The sequence below is a fragment of the Gambusia affinis genome, linkage group LG08 (genome assembly GCF_019740435.1).
Source record: "Gambusia affinis linkage group LG08, SWU_Gaff_1.0, whole genome shotgun sequence".
NCBI lineage: Eukaryota > Metazoa > Chordata > Actinopteri > Cyprinodontiformes > Poeciliidae > Gambusia > Gambusia affinis.
Window position 1 is genome coordinate 19,160,035 of NC_057875.1, and position 25,935 is coordinate 19,185,969.

The window sequence follows — 25,935 nt, forward strand, 5'->3', positions numbered from 1 at the left end:
ACTCGAACAGAACGGTAGAACGAACGTAAAACCGTTCAGAACCAGAACAGCGCTCAGATTTAAAAGAGAAAACCTGAAGAGGAATAAAGAAAAAATCCGGACTGAGCTCTGGAGCCATCAGACGGCAGCTGATCTGAAGTCAGCAGAACATTTTTGGCGAAGAAATAAACGAAGAGTTCAAAATGAGAACGTTCACAGATTGGATCCCGGATCAGTTTCTTGCTGAAAATATTCAGTCTGAAGAGTCTAGATCACCTTGATATGTTCACCATTGATCATCTGTTACTGATTAATACTGATGTATTGATTTCACTGTCTACAACAAAGTTTGACTCTTAACCCCCCCCTAGAAAAAACAAAACAAAACAAAAAAAACCTCTCGGGAGGACCAGAGACAAAGACATTCCTGAGCCCCCTTCCTCCCCCTTTGATGAAGCTCACCTGCAGCAACAAAGAAGGTGTGTGACTGTGTGGGCTTTATGTTACCTGCTTAGGATCTCTTCTGGTGCTCTCACCCATCTTCTGATGTCTGGTAAGGCCATATGGGACCTAAAACCCAGTCCCGGTTCAGCAGAACCACAGGCAGTGTCAGGGTTTAAGTTGAGGGTAATGTTAGGGTTAGGAATGTATTCTGACTACACTGACCTGCTAAGTGCTTGATGCAATTGGGAGTTACTAAAAAAGTTATATAAAATCCTAACTTGGTTAAAACTAAAATCTGCTCGTGTGTGTGTGTGTGTGTGTGTGTGTGTGTGGGGGGGGGGGTCTGCGTGTGTGTGTGCGTGTGATGTCAGCAGGCTGCCATATGTTCAGTAACAAAGCACTGCAGTCACCCTGAGCCCTGAGCTGTTCTGCTGGGGATTCTCTCCTCTCTCCCTTCATCTCTCCTTCAGGTGTTTACTGTAAACTTTCTGTTGTATTATAAACAAAGGCTGAGTGCTGATTGGCTGCTGCAGATTGGCGTGAGAAATTGATTTAAAGCAGGGGTCTCAGACTCGCGGCCCTCGGGACGATAGTTTGTGGCCCCCACCTTAATATGAAAGTTTAATGTTAGTGTGGCCCGCGAGCAGTGATGTCAGCAACGCGTTAATTTGTAATGCGTTACTGACGTCGGACCACTTTTTTCCGTAATGAGTAATCTAACGCGTTGCTATTTCAAATCCAGTAGTCAGACTACAGTTAGGCTAAAATCCTTCTTAGAGTTTTCCAGACAACAGTGGACCACACAAACTACTCACGTTTTTTATTTTTCTACAATCTCCTCTTCAGTTCAACCTTATCAGTGGAGACACATTGTTGATGTTACCATTATAAAATAGCTTACAAAAAAGTATTGGCAAAGCTCAATGTGATTTTCACAGGAGGCGGAGTGTTGTTAGCAGCTGCTGAAAGTAACTAAAAAGTTACTTTTAGTGTAACTTAGTTACTTTCCAAATCAAGTAGTCAGTAATCTAACTAAGTTACTTTTTCAAGGAGTAATCAGTAGTCCGATTAAAGTTACTTTTTCAAAGTAACTATGCCAACACTGCCATGAGTTTGATATGATTGGCACTTTTCAGTGTTGTGCGGAGCTGAACTAACTTACCAATCACAGTGCTTCAAATGGAGCTCATTGACCAAGAGTGCCACTCTGAACTCAAAGCCAAGTTCAGGGAGGTGAGTGGAAAAGCAGAGCTTGGGCAATTTTTGAGAGAATTGCCACCCAGCTTCCCTGAGCTTTCCCAATGTTCAAGCGGACCATGTGTCTTTTTGGGAGCACATACTTGTGCGAAAAGCTCTTCTCTACCTTGAACTTCAATAAGTCCAAGTACAGGTCCAGACTTACTGACGAGCATCTTCAAGCTCTACTTAGGGTCTCAACTGCGTCCTCCCTTAAGCCAAATGTGGCTCGGCTATGCGAGAGGAAGCGCTGCCAGACCTCTAGCAGTAAGAAGTAGGCAGAAGAAACAGTTTATAAACTGTTATATTCATAACAGTTTATGTTCAATGTTCCATTCATGTTCAGAAAGTTAAAGGTTAAAGAACTGTTAATACAGCCATTTGAATCTGAATTATAATAATTACATTTATCTAGTCTTCTATAGCTGCTGTGTTATTATTATATTTTATTTATTTATTACTGATTAATTTTTTTTCTTATGAATTGTTTATTTATTTTTTCATCTTATTTTGTGTTTAAAAAATAAAAATAAAGACATTTGATAACATTGGAATGTTTTTGTAAGAGCTTTTCTTGTGGAAAACCCGATGCGGCCCAGCCTCACCCAGACTCTACCTCCATCGGCCCCCAGGGAAATTGAGTTTGAGACCCCTGATTTAAAGAATCACGAGTCTTTTAAAACCTTAATAATTTTGCATTTTTTCCGTCCTTTTTTTTTTTTTTTTTTTTTTTTTTTACCTTGCATCGTCTAGTTTACTTTCAGTCGTCGTATTTTAACTACATAGTGGGGATAATGATCTGTGTTAACTTCTGTACTTACATCTGGTTTCTTTGTCTCCTTGGAGTCTGTTTCAGATGCCGTGAAAATGCAGAATTTTCCGTTTTGAATTTTTAAAAATAAAAATTCAAAACAGTGGTTTCTCTCTTACTCTCAAAGTAAGAGAAAAACCACAAAGTAAGGTTTCTCTCTTACTTTGTGACTTTAATAATTATACCATTTCACAACTTCATCATTTAAATCAATGTTCCCCAATCCTGTGCTGCTTGTTTCAAGCCCCGTGGTTCTCAAACCTGTTGGTTTTTTGTTGTTGTTTTGTGCTCTATGCACATCATACTCAGGAACTTCTCCATCTAGGATTATATGTATTGAGCAGGATAATATGTACAGGGCATATTTACATTTAAATATGTTTAAAGGAGTAGTCTGGTGTTTTCTTGTTTCCTGATCAATTCCACTTTGCTGCCCAAAGGAAATGCACAGATGGGGAGTTTTAAAACATCTGGATTTGTTTGAGCAGATGCTCATTTCCTTGATTTGAGATGTAGTGGGTTCACGAAATTCAGGTGATCATTGAATGGGTCATTCTGTGACGCTTCTGCAGGAAACATTCCGCAAATTTCTCTGGAAATCAGCGCCCCCTAGTGGATAGAAACGGAATAAATCAATTAGTTTTAAACGGACATCCCGAGATGTTTTATTTATGCACGAAAGACTTCGTCTAAAGTAGATTAAAAAGTATTTTTTTGTATTTTAGAGTATCTTTCATGCCACTAAGCAAGACTAAAATAAAAGATTTGTCACTGGTCTTTCCTGAAGCCTTTAAACAAACTGACTGGGACTCAAAACCCTTCCTGCCACAAATAGTTACACTAATATATGAGAATCAGTTAAATTAATTTTACTTCTCAAATAACTGATGCTTTTTAAAGGCAGAGGAAACAATGCACCATTATTCAATTCACTTTGGTTCAAATGAGCTTTTTCATTTTTCTGATTCAAAACAAATGTCCTCTCAAGGTGCTTTACAATCCTGTGATATTTAATGTATAAAACACATTTGTCTAAAATGAATAATCTGGCTCAGGGTGAGAGGTCATCCGCTGGGTTTCAAGAAGACCGGTACAATGATGAGAATTTTGATAAATGTTTGGACACAACATCTGAAACTACAATCTGTCCCAAAAGAAATCACTCAGAGACAATTAAAATATAATATTTTTTTATTTTCATGATGTAAGGTTTGATCTTTGTAAGAGTTTCTAACATAAAAAAAGCAAATATTCCAAATGTAAGAACATCAATTTTAACATCAGATATATGTGTATAAAAAACTGAGTCATATATTTTTTTTCTTTATTTCCTGCAGGACTTATGAGGAACATGTGGCGTAATATTGCGCTCTAGAGGCGATTTCCTTTTGAAGTGACTCCACCGTCTTCAGCATCTCGGCCACCTCGACTATTTTCTCCTCCTTCCTCTGGATCAGCAGCTGGATCTTCTGCTCCACGTCTGCCAGAAACGAATGTACAGGAAACGTCAACTCAGATCTGTCAAAAACATCTTGCAGAAATCTCATTCAAACATTCAGAACCCAAAGAGAAAACATCAGGGTCAGTCGGACTGCAGGGAGCAGCTCCCCCCATCCCTCCATCACATGCAGGAATTAGGATATGGGCCAGAACTAAAAAGTTTTTTTGAGGAAGAACCGTCTCACTGTCCTGCTCAGAGTGAATTTCAGTCGTTTTCCTAAATTACATAAACTGCTTCAGTCTGATTACAACTGCTATTGTTGTATCTTCGTTCTGTTTCCTCTGCTGATGTATCATCAACATTTACCAAACAAAAACTGGTGGAAAAGAAGAATCCTTGGTAACTGAGAACAAAAAGACCTAATTTTGCTCTTGTGAGTTGGAAAATATATTCAATCTAATGTTTTTTCAAATAAAAGTAAATCTACATTTTACATCCGGTCCACTGGGGGGCCTGGTGCTGATCTCCACAGGTCAGGGTTCACCTGGCCAGGTCACCAGTCCATCACAGGACAAGCAACCATGTTCAGCGCGATTCGGAGAGACCAGTCATAGTTTTGGACCGTCTACTTTCAGAGAACCCACACATTTACATTTACATGCAAGCTCCTTGCACAAAGACCACAAGCCAAGATTTGAACCCACAACCTTCTTGCTGCAAGACAACAGTGCTACCATGTAGCCATGCCAGATGTTAGGTTCATTTCTATATATTTTTTAGAACCACCTCCGTTCCTTAAATCAGCTCGAAATGGCCAAATTACATAAGAAACGTTCAGTATTGTCCTTATGAACAAAAATGTTCCACAAATAAATTTTTTTGTTTTGTTTCCCAAGTTGTGTCAAACTTGCGAAACAAGTGAGTGCGTTTTGGACTACTAACCACCACTAATAAATGCTTTTCCTCTTTTCCAATAGCTGCTTAAATAAATGTCACTTTGTCACATTTAATAATATCGTGAATTCTTTATTCACCTGATGCATATGTCATGCTATATTTTTGTTTATGAACTTTCTCAGAGGGAACTTATCAGAGACCAAAACACTGAAGCTTTTTCCCAGGTCAAATAACCGTCACTGGAGCAAACATTGAGTCAGTCTCACACTCCTCTCAGTGTTTAGGATTTCTTTTCTTCCACTTTTCCTGTAAAACTGACGTGTTGTCCAGCCTGTTCAGTGTATCATTTGTATCATTCTGTGCAGGACATTAATAATCCTACAGCAACTCTTAGTCTGATGGTTATAACCTTCTATCTGTTGGAGTCTGTCCTCCATTTGTCTCTGCATATCTTCGATCTCCTTCAGGATTTCCTGCAGTCGATCTGTGGCTTGGTCTTCAAGTGTTTTATTCAAGTGCTTCTGCTTTAAAAGCTCAAACTGCTCCTGAACGTCTTGCAGCTCCTGTTGGGAGAGAAAATGTCTCAAAAAATCTGGTCAAACCCAGCAGCAGCAGCTGCAAACAGTTTGCAGATTTTTACCGCGTCATTAGAAACGTTGGTCAACGCTGACTCAGCAGTTTCTCTGGCCTCTTTTGCCATCTCTCTGTTCTGCTCCGTTTTACTTTTCAGAGCTTCAATCTCCTCCAGCAGACCTACAGTCTGGTTCATCCGCTTATCCTCAATGCGGTTCAGTTTGTTTTTCACCTGAAACACGGCAGAGAAACCATCAGTACCAATCAGGCGGAGATGATTACTGTGAAACAATTGGAAAGTTTGAGTCTCACCTCTTGGAGTCGGTCTTTGGCGTCGTCTCTGTCCTTATTTGCAACCTCCAGGTCATCGTTGGCTTTGCTCTGAGCTGTGTCTGCAGCAACAATGTCACTGAGGATGTCTCTAAAGTTGATGTTTTTAGTTTGCTCCCTGTTAAAATAAATAAATAGCAATGGTTTCTGAACAGAGCTGTGCGTTAAATAATTTTGTTTTCAGACACCAACTTGACTTCTGTCGCTTTCTGCAGAAGCTCCTGAGCTGCTTTGGCTTCATCCTGCAGCTTCTTCAGGTCCTCCTGGAATTTGGTGGCACCGTTCAAAAGATTATTGATCTCATTGATCATCGTTTGGATCTCAGCAGGTGATCGCGGTAGCTGGATCCTCAGGACAGCGTTGGCCATTTTCTCAATGTCACCTGGAGGAACCATTTCATCTGCCAGGAAAGAAACAGACAGAGATGTTCCCCATAGAAAGATGCATCACTCTGGAACATTTTTAGAGGATGGTAGGCGCAGATAGTTAGTAGTTGGATTATGTGGCGTTGAAGGTCTCCTAAAAGAACACTAACCCATCAGATATTGTTTGACTCTCTGGAGGAGCTCTCTGGTTTTGTTTTTCTCTCTCTCCATTGATTCGGTGGTGTCGCTGATCTGGTGCTGCAGGTCTTGGGCTTGGTCTTTGGTGTCCAGAGCCACTTGCTGGACGTCACTGATCTGAAACGGTCAAAATAATCAAAAACACTGAGCCTGCTGCGGTGGCGTAGAGGATAGCGCGACCCACATTTGGAAACCTTCAGTCCTCGACGCGGCGGTCGCGGGTTCGATTCCCGGACCAGACGACATTTGCCGCATGTCTTCCCTCCTCTCCTTCCCCCTTTCCTGTCAGCCTACTGCCATATAAGGGACACTAGAGCCCACAAAAGACCCCCTGGTGGGGAAAAAAAAAATAAAAAAATCGAAAACAAAACAATCCTCAGGGAAGACTCACCAACTAGTCTACATCAACTGTTTACCTGCAACAGATTTTTCAAAGTGTTCAAGCTTACCTGCCATCAGTTTTTTTGTTTTGTTTTTTACAGTTTCTATCACCTCTGGGGACCTTAGAACTGTTTTTGTCTTGGCAGAAAGTCTTTGCAGCTCCAGAGGAAGTAACCATTTTAATGAGGATTGGGATTTTTGACTCTTGGAGACTAACAAGCAATTAAAATGCTGCTGGGTAAATCTGATCTTAAACTGCTCGGTTTTAGGTTAAGTCGATAAAAACTTGAACCAAAAGCAGTTTTAAAGGGGTTCCAAGCCCAACACAGCAAATTCCTCCATCCAGGATAATTCCTGCCCAGTTTCCCAGAACGCACTGATTCCTGAAAGATTTGGCTACAACGATGCATTTTGCCTGTGGATAATACTGAAATCAGTTTTAAAAATTCCTAAAACATGTTTTCAAATAGCCACGTCTATAACTAGAACAATACAGATTGTTCTAGTTATAGACAAATAAAGACTTAATGTTTGTTTTAACCAACATGTTAAATGTTAAATTGTCATTTCAACGACATCAGCAGTACCAACCTAAATTCATACATTTTGTAAAATTCAAAGTTTCTGATAAAATCCATATAATATTCTCAGAAGACTGTGTTTATATCTGGAATAATATAAAGTTATGTGTACTTACCTGCATCAAATGCTTTTTCATTTAAAATATTTTCTAATATAGAGCCACAAATAAAAGTCATTTTATTATAAAATTCCCACAGGAACCAGCTCAGTGGAGAAACCCTCCCAGTGTTCCCAGTGTAAACTAGCCTTTTTCTTCGACTCGTCCAGGCTGGATGGGAATTTGACGAGTTGCTCTTTTACTTTCTCTGCCATCTCAGAAGCTTTCTGGGCATCGGGAGCAGCTCCATCACAGATCTGACCTTCAGGACATCCGGAGCAGTCCTCCGGATCCGGCCGCCCGCAGACCTGAATCAGACCAAAACAAGTTGCTCGGAGGAAACAGAAGATCATTCAGTTTCTTTATTCAAGTGTAATACCACCGGTGAGCACTAGAAGGCTGTCTCAATTAGATAAACAATGACAGTGACCAGCTCAAAAGTAGCAGCAGATGCAGCTCTCTGGTGAGCTGATGGAAATAAAAACTACTGTATTTCAAGGCCATAGCAGTGGGCCTGCAACATACTGATACTGACTGCCAAAGCTTTGCAGCTGCACATTGAACTGATGTTTCAATCATCTTTCTTGAGGCCCTGTTCTGCTCAGAGAAACAGCTTTGCAGGCAAGATGTCACACATTTGAGAGTATTAAAAAAAATTTTTTTTAAGGAGATATTTTCATCATTAGCCCTACGTTAGCCTTGCAAAAACCAAGATAATTTTTTATGCTTTGCTTCAAACAGAATGTCTGGATGATTATTTTCTCTAATGAAGTTTTAAATTTTACCCAATCTCTAACATTTGCCTGTGTTGCATGTAAAGCGCTATTGGCGTGTTCAGGAAGTTCAGCTGATTGAACTTTGATGTCAGAAAAGTCCCAGCCATCTCTCAGCTGAATATTGTTCACCTTTTGGTTGAGTTGGCGCATGTTGAGCTCCTTGACCTTCTTCTCCAGAGTTGCCAGGTCTCCTCTGCTGCTGCACATGCTCAGTTTGCGCTTAGTCTCCCGTCTGGTGTCCATGGAGTCCTCCACGGCTTTATTGGAGTTTCTCACCCGCTTTTCGTCTGACATGAAGGTTTTATGAAGCTTCTGGATCTCCTGCAGCATCTCTGCAACAGAGTGGAACACTACAGAGCTGATTATTTCTTATTAAAATTAAATATTTCAAGGTTTTGCTTTAAATTAGTGCATTTTATATCAAGTCAGAAAAAAGGTGTTCTGTTTAGTTGACCTGAAGTTTGTCACTGGCGTAGATATAAAGCCAATCTTCATGTCTCACCTTCCACTGGCTGAGTTTCTTTCTTGTTTGGATCCTTGATGAGTTTATCCTTCAGGTTTTTTAGCATCTTCTGAAACTCTACATTAATGTTGTTGATTTCATTGTTAAGGAGGACAGACGGGTCGATCAGAATTATGTTGGTGTCGACAGCCTCTTTCAGCTTCCTGCAAAGAGAAGTCCTTCAAAATCACTGGTTTCTGCAAACAACATTGGTCTCTAACAACCAGGAGCCACATTATCTTTGATACAGCAAAATGTAAAATATGGATCTCACCTAATCTTCATGTAGAGTTTCTCTACTTTCTCCAGCTTTGGCAGAGAGAAACCAGTCATGTTACCAACGCTGTCCAGTCTGGAGTGCATCTCCAGTATCCGTTGCCAGTACTGACTGTGAGAGGGATGCTCGGTGTTGCCATGGAGAGGGATGAACGTCCTCATCCTTTGGGCGGCTCGCTGGACGTCAGTGACGTTTTCGGTCCACAGAACCATGCATTCATGGCATTTCTCACAGGCAGGAAACGCTGAACTGTAGCCTGGAGCGCACTCGTCACAGAGGACACCGGTGACGCCAGGCCGACAGATGCACTCACCAGTTTCAGGGTCACACGACGGGTACTGCGTTCCCGCAAGGTTACAGCCACAAGCTAAGAGCAAGAAGTGATGAAATTAGGCAAAACAAGCCTAAAATTAATAAACTAGATTAACAAATAAATAGATAAAGCTTACAAAAACTGCAGGAATAAAACTGTTTTTTGGGTAAGCTGCAGTAAACAGCAATGCTTTGAGTCCTGCTTTAAAGGGGCCAACACTTCCTGTGGATCTCAGGTTTTCAGGGAGTTGCTTGGTTCTGGTAATTGATACATTGAGTGAACACGTCTGGGATGATCTGACGGATCAGCATGGTTTATATTTGACCAGGAACTCTGAATTTGAAAAGGTCTTTGTTGATTCATTTGTTTGTTGTTTTCTGGTGTTGGTCAGGAGGGTTTTTCACCTGAGTGACGTTGCCACGACTCCCAACTTTCTTCAAATTAAACAATCTTGGTGTCACATGTTTGTGCCGGTATCAATCAACTGTAACACAGTTGTTGTTTGCTTTTCTAAATGTGGATGCATGTGTGTGTGTGTTGACTTTAAGAATAAAGTAATTGACTCAAAATGATTTAAATAAAGCAGGAGACAGTCTCTGACAGATTAAGTAGTTCACTCACAAAAGCACTGCAGGTCTGGATTCCCAAAATAGTTTTCTCCACATTCATCACACTGTCTTCCTCCAAACTCAGGACGACAGGGACACTTTCCCGACACCTGGACACATCACAGCTTCAGACAGCTGACTTTTCGAACAATCATCTGCTGCTGCACGGAACCTGGATGACCTCTGACCTCTTCATTCTCAGCCTGAGCAAGACCTCAGGAAAATGCTCTCACCTTATCGCAGATGTTAGAGATGGAGTTAGACGGGTCGCAGCTGCAGGGCTTGCATCCCGACGCTCCGTCCAGGTTCCAGAACCCGTCCTCACATTCATCACAGAGATTTCCCACCACACCCGTCCTGCAGGGACACTGTCCCGTCTCCCTGTTGCAGAAGCAGGGGCTCTCCAGGGGACATAGAGTCGCCTTGGTCCCCCGGCGGTCACAGGAGCATTCTGGGAAACATCGATGTACATGTACCAGCAAACATGTGACACATCTGTGACCATATGAACCAGCGGTAACCATGTGACACGTTCCTCACTGGCCGCTTTACCTTTACAGTTGTGTTGCAGGGCGTTGCCATAGTAACCAGGCTTGCAGAACTGGCACTGTGGACCCGTTGTGTAGTGAAGGCAGCGGAGACATTCTCCTGTTGTGCCGTCGCAGGCTTCGCTGTCGTCCGGGTCGATGTTGTTGTTGCAGGAGCACGCCCTGCAAATGGCACCCGGCAACCTCAGGTCGCCGTAGAAACCCGGACTGCAACTGTCACATTGTTCACCTGAGAGGTCGAAGGTGGGAGGATCGATCAGGTGAACTTTAATAATTGATTTACTTTTTTTTGTCGTGGGTCTGGGAGTTTTTTTTTTAGAATTTAACTTTATATTTAATGATAATCTTTAACATCTTTTTTTTTCCCACCAGGGGGTCTTTTTGTGGGCTCTAGTGTCCCTTATTTGAAAGTAGGCTGGCAGGAAGGGGGAAGGAGAAGGGGAAAACATGTGGCAAACGTCGGCCGGTTCCGGGAATCGAACCCGCGACCGCCGCGTCGAGGACTGAAGGCCTCCAAATGTGGGTCGCGCTATCCCCTACACCACCACAGCACGCCCCATCTTTAACATCTTTAAGAATTAAACTCCAGCCCAAGGGAACAACATAAGGGTCAGGGAGGGGAAGTGACCTCCCTGACCCCCAGTCAAAAATTTTACTTCGGTTCAAGAAAAATCTCTGCTCCTATGTTTATTTCTGGTTCCCTGGATTTACACAACAAACTAATAGGAACTAAGCTTTGGCCGCACAACTGCTGACCAGGTGATCCGCAGACGCGGCTCCTACCTGTGTGTCCCTCCCTGCAGGAGCAGCTCACACTGACGGACTGCGGGTCGTATCGGCAGGAGGAGGCAAAGAACCGTCCGCTGCTCAGGATATCAGGGCACAGGCAGGGCTGACAGGGTTGCCTGGAGACAGGGTTACCATAGTAACCCTCCACACACCTACAGCAGCCACACACAGGTGGGTCAGAACCACATGACACCATCAGAAAGTGAGGTGATCTTTCCTGAGGGGATAAAATATCTCACATTGCTGAAGAAACGAGTTTAATAAAGACGGGCAGAATATTCTGTAACCGGATCCGGAACCCTCAGTCCAACCTGTCACAGTGCGGCCCGCTGCTGTGCTCCCTGCAGTTCACACACTCTCCAGTCCGTCCATCGCAGGTTTCCGACAGGCCGTTGCAGTCACAGGGCTGACACAGCGGGAATCCCCAGAATCCAGACTCGCATCGATCGCAGCGTCGACCCGATACCCGGGGGCGACACGCACACTGACCTCCGCTCGGATCACACGCCTCCGACAGAGAGCCTTGAGGGTCACACTCGCATCCTGCAACAACATGGAGGATTCGCTGCAAGACGAAGCGTTCCTACAGCAGGGCTCTGACTGATTCGGAACTTTCTTCTTACGTTTACAGCCTCCAGGTCCAAACCCAAAGGTCAGAGGTGCACAAGCGTCACAGCAACGTCCGATCACGCTGGGCTTACATTCACATAACCCGCCCAGCGTACTGCATCCCGATCCAAGAGAACCAATGACGTCACACCTGCAGGCTGAAACCAGGAAGCACACAACATCAAACCAGACATGTGAAACTGTGTCTGACAGACGTCAGCTGCCTCCAGAGACATTAGTGCTAAAATTTGACCACATAAAACTTTGGACACACCCAGTTCATAAATTAGGCATATTAAGTCTATATTTATTATCTGTAACAAACCTTTTTTTATCATCTAATTGTAAATAAATTCAAGCAGCAAGAGAAGAGGTAGTTTCTACAAAGAATCAGCAGTTTAAGAAGAAGAAGATAATCTACAGACCACAAGGTTGACTTCTTCATTTGCGATAATAAAGCTTTCTGTCTGAACTCCATTCAGATAACGCCTGAATGGCGATAATGCACCTGGAACCAGGAGCTGGATCCAGAACGTCCAGCAGGTGGCAGTAAAACCCATAAATACATTTGTGTAAATTGTGACTGTAATGCTAAAAGGTGGACCTTGGTCCGGTTTGATTGGATGTTTTCTCCAATTAAAAAAATTCAATTAAATTAAAAATGAATATTGCTGTAACTAACTTTTGAAACGTTATTGTCGAGGCTGAAGGCTGTGGACAGGAAGGATCTCCTGTACAGGTCTGATTAATGTTAATGTTATGAAAACGTTTAGAATTGCCTTGCAGTAAACGGCTCACCCACAGCTCCGTGGTGGATGCGCGCCGACAGACTCTTGATCAGCCCTTCGCAGATTTTTGGAAGTGACTCTTGAGAACCGAGGTACACGTCCAATCCGACGCAGCGAAAGTGACCGAAAGAGTCAAAGTCCCTCTGGGAGCAAAAGTCTCGGACTGAATAGAAACTCTGAACCAGTCCCATCTAAAAAGAAATAATAATAATACTAATAATAAAAGTTGACAGAGAAAACAACAATGAGCTTCATTTTGATCAAACAGGCTTGTTTTCTTTTTTACATTTGAGGTTAAGATGATCTGGGTAATAATAAAATAAAGTGACGACCCGAGGATCACAAAATGGTTCCCTCTGACAGTATAGGGTACTTTGGTCTCATTAGGCCTGGATTAAAGGATTCCTACTCTTCTTCTATTTAAAACATTCAAACTTTTCAGGAACCAAAGTTAACAACCTTAAGGTAATAGAAAATTCAAAAAAAAAATCCTATTACTTATTGCTCTGATTGCTTTAGCTCACGGTTACTGAAAAATATTGTTTTTCATATTTCTACACCACTTTATTTACCGAGAGACTTTACGTTCAGATTTAACTGTTCCTAAAGAAACTCTTTAGATACTTCCCTCTAGCTGTGCAGAAATTAGTTTTTAAACCATGACTTTCTCACCGAGTCGACCAGCAGAGGAGCGTTGTCTGATCTTTGCTGCCTGTCAAAGAAAATCTCCACAAAGTATCGACCTCTGGCGTTCAGACACACCCGGGAATCCAGAATACCTAATCTGGGAAAAAAACAAGCGTGTAACACAAAAACTTTAGTAGTTAAAATGTCATGGCAAACGGTTGATGTCATATTCATAAAAGTTTTCTTGTGTTAGAAAGTATGCCACCTAGTGGACACTAAGGAAATAATATAACAGGCTGAGAAGCAATGCAGCGTTCGCATCACTTTTATTTGTGTGCTGCAATCAATAATAAAGTTCCTGCCATGTTCACACTACAGTCATCTACTTGCAAGTGCCAGCACAGTCTACAGAATATTTTCTAGAGTCTTGGGGTTTATTAAGATGTTTTCTGGTGAATCTTAGATGGGACTTTGTGTTCGTTTGGGTCAGGAACTCTCCTATTTTGGCCCAGTTTCTTCTTACTGTAACTTTAACTGATGTTGTTTTGGGATCATTTATGACTTTCTTGATTTGTCATCAATCCGTCATGAATGATGTTACGTTTCTGCTTGGTGTTGCCAGACAAGTTTTACTTAACTGGTTTCTACTGGTCTGAGCCAAGTTTGGCTAATAAAATTTACAAAGAAATGTGGTCATTGCTATAAAACTATTCTTTAACAATCTCATATTTTTCTGTCTTTTTGTCATCCCAAAGTAAAAATTTAACTGCTTCAGAGAAACTGCATCACTTTTTCTGGGAAAAATCAGAAAATACTTGAAGAGAAACACTTGAGTCGCACATCAGCGGAGTCAGCCAGTCACTGTGCAGGGACTGTTTTCACTTTGCTACATTTTAATGTAAAGCTCTGCAGAAAGTGGTCAGGAGAAGAGTAATGTGAACTCCCACGAAGGCTGACTCACCTGGAGCTTCTGGGGAGGATCAGTGTCAGACTTCCTGGTGGAGGGTCGTCCCTGCAGCCTCCGTCGCCTGGTGACAGCGTGATGATGTTCACTCTCGCCACCCAATCGGTGACAGACTGCAGAGGGAGAAGGCTGATGGTTAATCCAGGGAGAAAAATTTCCTAGATTAAACTCCAACACAATGCTACATTTCTCGTTTCAAAATGTGATCAATATATTTTTTTGATGTTACAGTGTTGACAATCAATGTCTTGTTCTGATACTCACATTGTTCAAGGTTATGTCTATGTTTTTTTTGTCATGTGTCAAAATAAAAATAAAGAAATAAAATCTGTAAAGCTGACTATTTTTAAGAGACCCTGAAGTTCTCCTCACCTCGGATTCATAGCGGATCACCAGCTGGTACTCCATCGATGTTGGCAGGTTGTCCACAGTGAATCTAAGCCCCGCCCCCTCTGTCACTCTGACCAATCCCAGACCAGTTCCTGACTGCTCAGGTGAGCCCTGGTGGGGAAGGATCTGCAGGGGTCCCCGGTTCAAAGGGCTGGTATTCTGCTGCAGGACCAACAAAAAATAGGGAAAAATCAATGAAAGAATCACGTTCAGCTCTATTTCAGAGACAAACAGGAAATGAACCAAAGCTGTACCCGTCTCCTCCGACGGGTGAGGCGACGAGGCCTCCGTATCAAAATCACTTTTCCATCGGAGAGCTGGAAGTCATAGCCCTGACTTCTGAAATACTGCTCACATGAAGGCAAAAGGCTGGGATCCACCTAAAAACACAAGGAGTGAGAAAGAGTCTTTGTAAACAGGCTGTTAAACAGAAAGATGTTGAAATGGGGCTGGTGAGTAAATTAAAATATTTAAACAGATTTCTGAGGAAAGTTTTGGAGACAGGAGAGGTGGTTTCTACTAAAAGTTTAACCCATCTTTGCTCACCGAACCTGGCATGGCCTCTGGAGGCAGGTTAAGACACTGAACACACAAGATAAACAACCATGCAAAGAGATGTTAGCTGGGATTTGAACCCAGGACTGGGTTGCCGTCGCCATGGTGAAATATTCCTCTGTAACAACATTAATCTGTCTGAGGTCAATGGATTACCGAGGTTTGGACTCCTTTTAGCAGGATCAGTGGCTTCGTCAAGATAACTTAATGTTTGGTTTGGGATTTTTAGCATCTGGATCTGAATCTGGTTTGGATTCAGATCCAGATGCTAAAATCAGCCCCTGGTTCTGATGGTTTAACTGGACCAGATAGTTTTCCATTCAGTGATGATACACACCAGTGGAGAGGAAGAGGGAATAGCAGGAAGAGGAGCATGAGGAGTAGGGGAGGAACTCCCTCCTGTCAGCTGTGCAGCGAGTTCCGCCTCATACAGGAAGTAGATGAGCGAAGGCAGGAAGTAACCAGGTGCAGGGTCAGAGCAGCGCCGGCCCACCATGTTGGGTAAACAGGAACACTGTCCATCCTCTGGAGAACACCTGAGTACATTCACAAACCTTACATTTTATATTCTTCAAGGGAAGATTTAATTCCTTCAGAGTGAGTCACATCTTGTTAAAGTTTGACTCTGATATTCTGATAATCAGATGACAACTAGTGACTGGATTACATTTTATTAAAGCATTAAATCACTTGAACATAGAAAGTCAAAAGTTAAAAAAAGAAAACTCCTACATGTTACTGCTAGCTCCGCCAACATCACAGTCACAGGGTGAACATTTGAACACGGAGTTTCCCAAACCCCAGAAACCTGCCTGGAAACAAAACCATTAAGCCTCAAAACATGACATAATACCAAGGATCTGTTTCTGCAGATCACTGTTTTACAAACTTTAACCTACCACACAATGATCACACAGCGGCCCGGTGGCCATTGGCTCACATTTACAACTCCCTGTAAGCGGATCGCATGGCCCAACACTTCCCAAACCGTGGCACCTGCAGACTGAAAACAGCATAAAATCAGATCAAAGCTGCACAGAAATAACACAAAGAGCAGGATGTTGTTTCATCTGGTCCATCCTTTATCTTAAATGGTTAAAAAAATTATTGCAAATCAGCTACATTAGCATCTATGCTGTAACCTGACCTCTAGATATCACTGAAACCCTGACAATATTCGCATAAATGATAAGTGGGCTGAATTTATAACACTGTCTTCTAGCAATACTGACCACTCAAAGCACCTGACATGACAACCTTAGGTTGCCCGAGGGCACATCGACATGTTACAGCATGTCACAAACAATGTGAGGTTTGGAAACCGCAATCTTGGAGAGATTAAAGAAATTTTATTGAGAATTTAAATATTTCTGTCAATAAATCTGATCTCTTGGTCATACCTTTTAAATTATTATTCTTAATCGATAAAATATGAATAAAGAGATTTGAAAGAATGTAAAAACAGTGTTCTGGTACCGTCACACCCAGCCGGGTTGTCCGATCTCAAATCGAAGAAACCATGTTTGCAGCGATCACAGCGTTGACCCTCTACGTTTTCCTTACAGAAACACCGACCGCTTGACGCATCACACAAACCGCCGCTGTGTGAGCCGGCGGGATCGCAGTCACACGCTGCAACAAGAACGTCACTCCATGATGCTCAGACTCAGCATACATCCTGACATGATGCTGCTCGAAGCTACAGAAACATCAGTGATCTCTGACCTGTGAGACCTTTGAGAATCAGAACTCAAACCAGAGAGAAAAACTGTGTTTGACCAATTTCAATCACAGAGGTGTTAGGACTAAAATGCTACGATCAGGAGACAGGAGGATATGTTTGGAAGAAGGTCACGTTAATGCAAAAGTAAAAATCTGACAATGCTGATCATTGGTCATCATCTCAAATCAAGATCAGCGCTGTCCAAGTCCATGCATCCCTTCTCCGATATAGGTGGTAATGAAGGTCACATTACCAGGTGTCTGCAGAGTTCAGTGACTGAATTCCAATGAGGGAGTTCAGCCATTTTGTTCAGGTGTGTTATCAACTTTGCCTTATCCATTACCAATTTTTAAAAAAGCTGGAACAGCAGCTTTTATTTGCACTGAAGTGAAACATCAGAACCATCACTCCTACCAGCATCATCCAGTTTGATACTGCACCGTAAAAGCAGCGAGTATGAATAAGTTGCACATGAGGAAGCATACGTATGCAGGCATGGGGGTCCTCTAGCGCCCTCTGCGGGTCCTGATACAGGAAAGGTCTACAGCGCTCGCACTGAGGCCCCGTCCTGTCATGGCGGCAGTCGTCACACACGCCGCCACTTGCACCTCTGGTCTCTTCGTAGCGAGCAGCATCAAAATGACAAGAGTCTGAGTGACCGTGACAGTTACACCCTTAAAGAGAGACAAACAACGTCACAGACATGGAGGTGACACCTGAAACAAGTCACAACAGCCCAATGGCTCAGGCACCATAAATGTGAAGGTTTATAAGCACAAACAATCTACATGTCTGTATTTAATCCAAAATAAAATGATAGCTGATTCATTTGTACGGAAGCAAAAGAGGAAATTAATAAAAATTACTCCTGCAGCTGTTGGGTGTAGTTTCTCCTCCAGGCTTCCAGGGGGAGTCATTGTGAAACGGCTGACATCTCTCACAGTTCTCCCCAGCTGTATTGTGCTGACAGACACAGCGACCGTGAACCTGGACGAAGAAAAAGCCTCGTTACCTGCAGAACCCATGGGAAAACCCAGAAATAGACATCAGATCTGTTTTCCTTCTAAACTCCTTATTTAAGTCAGACTCTAAGAGTCAAGCCAGCAACCCACACCTGATGAATTCAGCACTGAAAAGGAAGTGTTGATTTTCTCCAAAGCCAATTATTTTACTATGATTTCCCTCCAAACCAAAAGAATTTACTCCTCTTTTAGACAAGCGGTCATCAAAGAAAGTCACATTGTTCTTTTCAGCAAACGTCTTACAGTGCTATTTCTAAATTAACTTTCACTTCAACAAAATTTAGGAATGGATGAAATCCAACTTTCTGGAACAACACAACACTTTTACTAAACACCAATCTGGATTTCTTTGTAGAGGTAGTAACAGAAAAAGTGATCCTTGTCTCTTGTGCTTGGTTTTCATCATCTGTTTTTCGAAGTGTTTTAATTGTTGTGTTTGTAGTGGTTGTACTCATGTTTGAGCCGCTTGCAGGGAATTTGAAATTGCTCCCTATAGGGACAGATAAAGTGTTTCTGAATTGAACTTAGTTGCATTGCTTTGCTTGTCAGGAGATGTCTGAATTTATGAATAAGAAGATTTGCTCTGACATGTTTTTAAGACCTCAGATGGGTGAGACAGGTTAATCGTCTGAAATACATTTAGCTTGATATGGAAAACCCTGTTCTTTGTTTGAGCTGAGAAAAAAACCGCATACTGGTACTGAACTGACATGAATAAAAATTTGTCTAATTGGTGGCACTGCGTCAGCCATCAGGGAGTCAATGAGCAAAGGAACAATTTAAACTGAAGAGAAACAAATTTAATGTCTAAGCAACTGCAGAGTTTCAGTGTGTACCATGCCAGACTGAGTGAAGACGTCCCCACGTCCTCCGTCCACAGGGACGCAGCGGCTGGCGTGTCCGTTACAGAAGCAGCTTCCCTGAACCACCATGCTGTAAAGCGAGTAGTAATATTTCTCCTGAGGATTTCTGCGTCTGCGAGCCAGCAGCGTGTCACCAAGCGTGAAGAGACGAGTGAAGTTCACACGGATGTTCGTCAAGGTGATCAGCTCTGAGGACAATTAAGACATGTACAGTACGGACCAAAAGTTTGGACAAAAGTTTCTCATTGAATTCAATTAGAAAGTGGGTCCAAACTTTTGGTCCGTGCTCTATAAGCGAATATATAAAAAGTTATATTGAAAAAATTACAATATGTGTTCCAGTGAGGACCGTTTGGCAGATTAAAAGTACCTTTTGGAAAAAAACAACAACCTTTTCCATCGTCTCACCTTGAATGTTTGGAGCATATGGGTCATCTATTTCAAAGACAGGATCCAGAGCTTTTAGCACCACCTGGTGGACAAACATACCGGGTTACAGATTTATCTAAACTTCTATCCTTTCCTCAGTTATTTACATACACTGTATATTAAAAAAACACACAATTTGTACTCTGTTATTAAATCAGACATATTTTTTCTGTATTTTGTTATTTGTGCCAGAATACTTAGTGCTCACAAAACATTTGGGATATTGGCTTTCAAGTGAAATTTCAGGCAGAACCTAAATTCACAATAACCTTTACGGGTGAACTTAATGTGAACTTTTCTAAAAGTTTGAATGTCCAAATTGTTCAATGTTTCAATAGGTTTTGCACCATTTCCAGTTCTCTTAGTGGCTAAATTCACAAGAGGTGTTTGATTCCTGAATTAACAAAAAAAGATCTATCGGTGTAAAACAATCTTTATTATCACGTTGTTCGTATTTTGACATGATCAGACCAAGATGACCCCTAGAAACTGATCAACAGTACCTCACCATTGCGAGATTTCAAACAGGAAGGTCTCAGATAAAAATGGCCACTGAGTTTAGAGTCACAGAGTTATCGGCTGGTAATATTCAAAGCTAAAAGCCCGCTTGTTTAGAGCAACTTTTGATTACTCTAAATTAAACATTATAAACTGAAGTCTGTTTTTCAACTTGTCATTGCTTTAAACCTGACCTTGCCACTGCAGTGTGACGTTTTTCCTGGATTTATTTTACTTCTATCCCTGTGAATGAACTTTGAAATGGCTGGCTGCTGAAAATATGTGATTAGAAATTAAACTATCTTGCTTTGCCTTGGGTTGAGAGCTGTGAAGAACTAATATTCTCTCCTTATATTCAAGGTTTGGACCATTTAAAAGACAATGTTACATTTCAAAACCAAAACAATAGTGGCAAATTAAACATACTCTTGTCCCACATTACAAGTTTGTACCTGAATGTTTTTTTATTCCATGAACGGAGCAAATAGGTTGGAGGAGGTGCGTTCAAATGTGGTACCTACCTCTCCACCTGTGGATGGTTCTGGTCCAGAGTATCTGCTGTCACAGACAACATCGTCAATGAAGCTGGCAGGTTCTGCAGGAACTGAAGGAAAATGAAGGGAACAATCGTCTGCAAAGTAGCGAAAAACTTTCCAGCTTCGTCCAAAATCCTTCGAACGCTCCACCAGCATGGCTGCAGGCCTGAAGCTCTGCAGGAAGACAGACAGGAGACAATCACATCCTATCAAACAAATCAGACCCAGGGGCTCATGCAGCGCTGCCGACTGAACCCCGTTCATCTTTTAGTCCGACGTCTCCGATGTTCCTAAGAAGAACATCACGTTGTCAGACCAGAGGATAAAGTTAAGGATAACCAACCCTGTTCTTGTTCGTGGCCTGTTCTTTGTAAGAATTAACCTCCAGATTTCAAACTGAGTTACCTAAATCTGCGTTCAGCATCAGAGTCAGTGGAGCAGCGTCAGCGGTTAGCAATAAGGCCGACAGTTCAAATCTCAGCAACCCTGGTACTAGGGCTTGAACCAATTAGTCGACTAGTCGACTAGTCGACTCTAGGACATCTCGCGAGTTTTTACATTTCATGTCGACTAGTCGCAGTCATGTGATTGCCGGTGGTGACAGCCTGTGCTGATCTGACAGCACAGTAGGCTATACGTCACAAGACACAAGAAAAATAAGTTAATACATTAGTTTAAATGATATGTAGATGGATGCATATTTGTGGTTTTACAGTGTTTTTAAAAGGAGATGGAGTTGCAGCTGCAGTCAACTACAAAACACGAGCCGTCTAAAACTCGCCCCCTTCCCGCTAAGGATGTCACTTAGCCGGCTCGCGAGTGTCTTTGTCACGATCTAACTAATACATTATGATGTTATGTTGCTGATTAAATAAAGATCTGTGGTAATGCCATCTAAAAGATGTGCGTTTCCTTTTGAATGTTGGTTTCCCAGCAACTTATTATTTATCATAAACTATCCCGATGTTTTGTTGTTTCACTTGTTGCTGTTCTGTGTAAATGCCGTATTTTTCCGTGAAAACGGGTAATAAAGCCTGTACGTTACTCCAAAGTTTGCGTCTTGCGTTGCTATGACATCACAACGACTAGACAACTCGACATCGACTCGACTTTTATCATGTTGACGTTGACTAGAAAATATCTTAAATCGTTCAATCTGCTGAGTCAGCAGAGCTTCCTGCCGCGCATCGGGCGGAGGAGAAGCAGGTGGTTTCTTGAATTCAGCTGTAACCAAACGGGATCCGTTCATAACAAGTTTGGCTTGTGATGTTCCAAAAGCACCATGTAGTCAGTGTGATAATTTGACTCCTATAGTAACTATCCAGAGATCATCAGCATCAGCCGGTGTTTAGAAAAAACCGACTTTGTGCAACAAACTTTTCCCGCTGCTCACGAAGAATGATCTGTTTATTGCTCTTTAATTCTCCATAATAGACTTAGTAGTGTGTGTGTGTGTGTGTGGGGTAATGTATTTGCCGTGAAATAGCTAATAAAGCCTCCAAGTAGTTGTGAAGGGTTTTTGCGCTTACGTCACTATGACGTCACCGTGACTAGTCGACATCGACTCGACTATTATCATGATGTAGTCGACCTTAAAAAATATGTAGTCGTTCAACCCCTACCTGGTACACCAGTCCCACCGAACGTCACACCACTGCAGTCTTTTATTCTCCTTATGTTGCGTCGGATGTCCATTTTGTTAATAATCCAGCAGGGCAATACTAATCTGAATGAAAAGACTTACCTCTCCCTCTTCACATCACCTTCTCAACTCTTATCAGAACAAACATTTTTTTCAGATAAAACTCATCTTCTGTCTTGCAAACCTGGTTTGAAACCTAATCATCTCAAGGATATTTTTTATTTTACTATTAACTAATAGGCATATCACAGCTTTAGACGAATCCATCCATCCATCCATCCATTTTCTTTACACCCTTCTTCCCTAGGCGGGTTCACCCTGGACAGGTTGCCAGTCTGTCGCAGGGCAACACAGAGACATACAAGATTTCAAACTGAGTTACCATTCACACACCTCACACCTAGGGAGAATTTAGAGAAACCAATTAACCTGACAGTCATGTTTTTGGACTGTAGGAAGTCCAGAACCCGGAGAGAACCCAATCTGATGCACAGGAGAACATGCAAACTCCATGCAGAAAGATCCCCGGGCAGGGAATCGAACCCAGGACCTTCTTGCTGCAAGGCAACAGCTCTACCAACTGCGCCACTGTGCAGCCCGCTTTAGACGAATGTTATGGTTAATTAAGTTGGTGAGTCGGTGGTGGATTTTAATATGATAGTCAATGGGGAGTAGGAAAATAATGTTGTGTTGTAACCCAACCTACAGGAATTGTTCATTCAGTTCAGCAGAGGTGTCTCCCATGTGTGAAAGCACTTTTTAAAAATCATCCGACTTCACAACCTGGCAGGTGAAGAACATTTTAAATGAGTGTCCATAGCTGTTTACCTTAAAGGTGAGGACCAGGTGGCTGAACTGGAAGACAGTCTCCAGGTCCAACTGGATGCTGACTTGATGAAGTCCTGCAAACCACCAAAAGCTGAACCTTTTATGTTTTAATCTGCACATAATGATGTGCTGTGATAGGACAGCTACCAGCTCACCGTTCTCAGACTGCCACCACTTCAGCCGTCTGTCGGAGTCGAACGTTGTGATGACGTTCTCGATACGATGGCTCTGTGGGTTGCCTTGGGGACTAAACGGCAGTCGGGAGTCACATGTGAAACATTTTTTCTCCCCCTGATGAATCAATAATAATTTTAAATTAGTCATTCGTCCTAATCAATAATCAGTGGTTTACTAATAAGTGCTGAAAGTTTAGGGTTTGTGTCTGACGAGTGCACTCCATTAAGAGCAACATGAAGAGGCTATAGCGTCATTGAGGTGTAAAGACTGCCGGGTGTCTGATTTATGGACGAGCCTGGAGGCTGGAGTAGTTGGCCCATATCTTTTTTACAGCACTGAGTATTTTCAGCCTAAGCCATGACAGAAGAGGAGAAAAGAAAATGGATTCATGGGGAAAGGAGTTGGAAAAGTTCCTCAGGCTGAAGAGTGTCAGAAGGTAAAGTGACAAATCAAGACTTGTTTCGGTATGAAAGTCAGAGAATGAGGGGAGAAAAAAATTAATTCTGCAGCAGCTGTTTCAAATCCACAAAACCTGTACAGACCCACATATCGTCACATTATTATCTCAGCTTAAACAAATGTTAGCACAGGTTAACCCGAAGAAATAGCTTGAGCTTTAGCCAATGAAACATCTTCATCTTCCGTTTCACAGATCCCTGTTTGTCCAAAGACGACTCCGGCTGCCGGTGTGTATGTGAGTGCTGTCTCTAACCTCCAGGTATCCAACGATGCAGTAGTTCTGGGGTCCGTCCTCTCCGCAGGTGGACGAGGCTGAGAGCTGCGCTCCCCGTCCCACCATCAGGTCACCAAGCTGGGGGTGACAGGAGCCGCCAGGGCACTGGTCCTGGAGGTCCTGGGGTTTTACCGCCGGCAGACAAACTGCAGAGGCAAATGAGCCACAGTGAGCGAATCCATTGTTTCACGAGGTACTCAAAGACTTCTGCTCCAAAGACTCTAGAAGTGTTTCCAACTCCAAATATCTCTAGAACGGACCCAGTAGCAGCCTGAACAGAACTTCTGTCTCATTTTGCTTTGGTTTCTGCTGTTCGGTTCTCTAAATGTTCTGAAACATCCTGTTTGACATTCTGGATTCCTGTCCTTCTGGGTAATTTTCTCTACCTTTATTGGATGAACTCAGCAGGAGGGAGAAGATCAGAATGAAGTCAATGGCTTCAAGTAAACAACCTTCCCAAACTCCCACAGTTTAATTGATTCCACTGGAGTTTAATTTTAGCTTAGTTCCTCCTCCAGGAAGAGACCATTGAGAATATTTCTTCAGTCAGTGATGTGATGAGTCAAACTCACCAAAAATAAAGATGAGGATCATGTTGAGACATCTGATGGATTCTAGTTTCTGGTGGACTGCAGATGATTCCTATTCTGTTGGTGGAGAAAAAGTAGATTTATCTCAATGTGTAGATGATTGTAAATCAGGATTGCATGCAACTTCACAATTGATTAAACAATTAAATTAATTAAAGTCATAACTTTACCATTTAATGTCTCCTACAGCAATGTGAGCTGAATAAAATCTCATTCAACAAACAATAAACAAACTTTTAGGCCTGTCGCAATAAATCAATTAATCGCCATAATAAATTAAAACGAGTTTGATAATTTTCATTTGAATGATTTATCGAGTTTTTCTTTTGTCACTCTCTTTCTACCAAAAAGAGAGCGGCAAAAGAAAATGGGATGACAAAGTCTTTAGTCTTTCTTGTAGCGCATTTTATTTACAGAGATTTCATACTTAATTTGTTGCTTCTGTTGTTTTGTCTATTTGTTTTGTTCCGGTGTTAGACGTTTATTAGAATTTAAAGTTGGTCATCTTTGAGAGTGTATTCTCACATTATTATGTCACTACCATTACATTGAAAATGGTCTCAAAATAGCAATATTTGTTCATCGCAATAACTTCTAGGACAATTTATCTTCCAGTAAAATTTGTTATTGTGACACGTAAACTGTACAGCTTGGAAAGGTATAATCAAAATATAAATTAAGCATTTGCAAAATTTGAAATTTTTGACTCCTATCTCACATATAAGTAAAATGTTGAGAGATTTAAATTTTTAATATTTCATTTGACTTCCAAGTCTAGAATTGCTTACAGTGATATTTGCAGAGATGACATTCTGCCTTATAAACTGGTCTCAAACCACAGGAAGAATGTTAAGACTCATTGAGTCTCTCTTTAAACACTGTTTGACAGGAAACATTTTCATTTCCATAATTGCAAGATCGTCAGTAATCAACAGCATTTTGAAACCGAAAACTGTTTATTGTTGTATGCCTTCTTAAACGTTTAAATCCACTCAGTTTTATAATTTTCTTTTTTAATCAACCAAAAGTCAACAACATAATAAAAACCAGAGGCTCACCTTGTGTTTTAACTAATCTGCTATATATGGGTCTGTATCAGTTTTTAAGGTGTAAAATTTTGTATGTGAAACTGCTTAGGAGGACTTGGTGAACGTTTATGTGACGTGTAAATGTATTTGACGTCAATAAAACCCAGACAGGTGAGAACTAATGGAACAGCCAAGTAAAATAAACTAAAATAAAAGTACAGAGTAACCCTGAACTGAAGCTTTATAGAAACTATACAGCCAAGAGAAAAGTGCAACACCCAAACCAGTTAAAGCCCACAGACCACAACACGATGTGGTTCAGCCGCTCCTAATAGTTAAATTTTTATTCTCCGGCTGAAGCCGAACTCCAACTCGGTTCTTGTGGTTCGATGGGAGAAACTTTCTGAGAGCTGGAACCCAGCTGCAGGACTCTGGATGATAGAAACGTGTTTATTCAGCAGTGAACCGTGTGCCCCGAAGGGACTGATGAACTTTAACTGGAATGTTTGAGCCTCTCCAAAAACTAACTGAACTGTACTGCATTTCCTGCTCAAATGCTGCAGCAACACACACACACACACACACACACACACACACACACACACACACACACACACACACACACACACACACACACACACACAACAGATTCACTGGAAATGGAGGACATCGCACCAGTAGAACCAGCATCTCCAAGTATGTGGCAAGTGGATCTTTGTGCTGCAGTCTGCCGTGAATCTATCCTCAGTCACTGCGATGTTCTTGTTGACTCCGTCAGCAGCTCAG

General features: G+C 42.0%; 1 protein-coding gene across 2 annotated transcripts; it reads right to left on the minus strand.

Annotated features, from left to right (window-relative positions):
* Window positions 1-3,643: 3,643 nt before the first annotated feature.
* lamb4 (laminin, beta 4) lies at window positions 3,644-24,253 on the minus strand. 2 transcript variants are annotated; one of them, XM_044124161.1, is made up of 34 exons: window positions 24,104-24,253; window positions 23,511-23,677; window positions 22,777-22,912; window positions 22,622-22,695; window positions 20,137-20,325; window positions 19,097-19,160; window positions 18,662-18,876; window positions 17,670-17,790; window positions 17,289-17,477; window positions 16,557-16,712; window positions 15,980-16,083; window positions 15,813-15,892; window positions 15,418-15,616; window positions 14,780-14,905; window positions 14,508-14,687; window positions 14,133-14,248; window positions 13,217-13,328; window positions 12,555-12,735; window positions 11,771-11,914; window positions 11,459-11,690; window positions 11,142-11,299; window positions 10,363-10,587; window positions 10,044-10,261; window positions 9,824-9,920; window positions 8,887-9,256; window positions 8,613-8,776; window positions 8,240-8,460; window positions 7,484-7,642; window positions 6,247-6,391; window positions 5,904-6,111; window positions 5,694-5,829; window positions 5,449-5,613; window positions 5,218-5,371; window positions 3,644-3,950 (listed from the first exon to the last, which is right to left on the minus strand). In XM_044124161.1, the coding sequence occupies exons 1-34, from the start codon at window positions 24,123-24,125 to the stop codon at window positions 3,811-3,813; spliced, it is 5,367 nt and encodes a 1,788-aa protein (XP_043980096.1). In that variant the 5' UTR covers window positions 24,126-24,253; the 3' UTR covers window positions 3,644-3,810. The 2 variants fall into 2 exon arrangements, with proteins under 2 accessions (XP_043980096.1, XP_043980097.1); XM_044124162.1 differs by having other exon boundaries at window positions 3,681-3,950; window positions 8,240-8,442; window positions 24,104-24,252.
* Between the last annotated feature and the right edge of the window lie 1,682 nt (window positions 24,254-25,935).

Coding starts and splice junctions, on each gene's coding strand:
- lamb4 (XM_044124161.1), bottom strand. CDS start 24,125: ATGATCCTCATCTTTATTTTTG. Junction 15,617..15,812: donor GGCGGAGCTAGCAGTAACAT/GTAGGAGTTTTC, acceptor GAATGTACTCAG/GTGTTCTCCAGAGGATGGAC. Junction 10,262..10,362: donor CCTGCAACACAACTGTAAAG/GTAAAGCGGCCA, acceptor GATGTTTCCCAG/AATGCTCCTGTGACCGCCGG.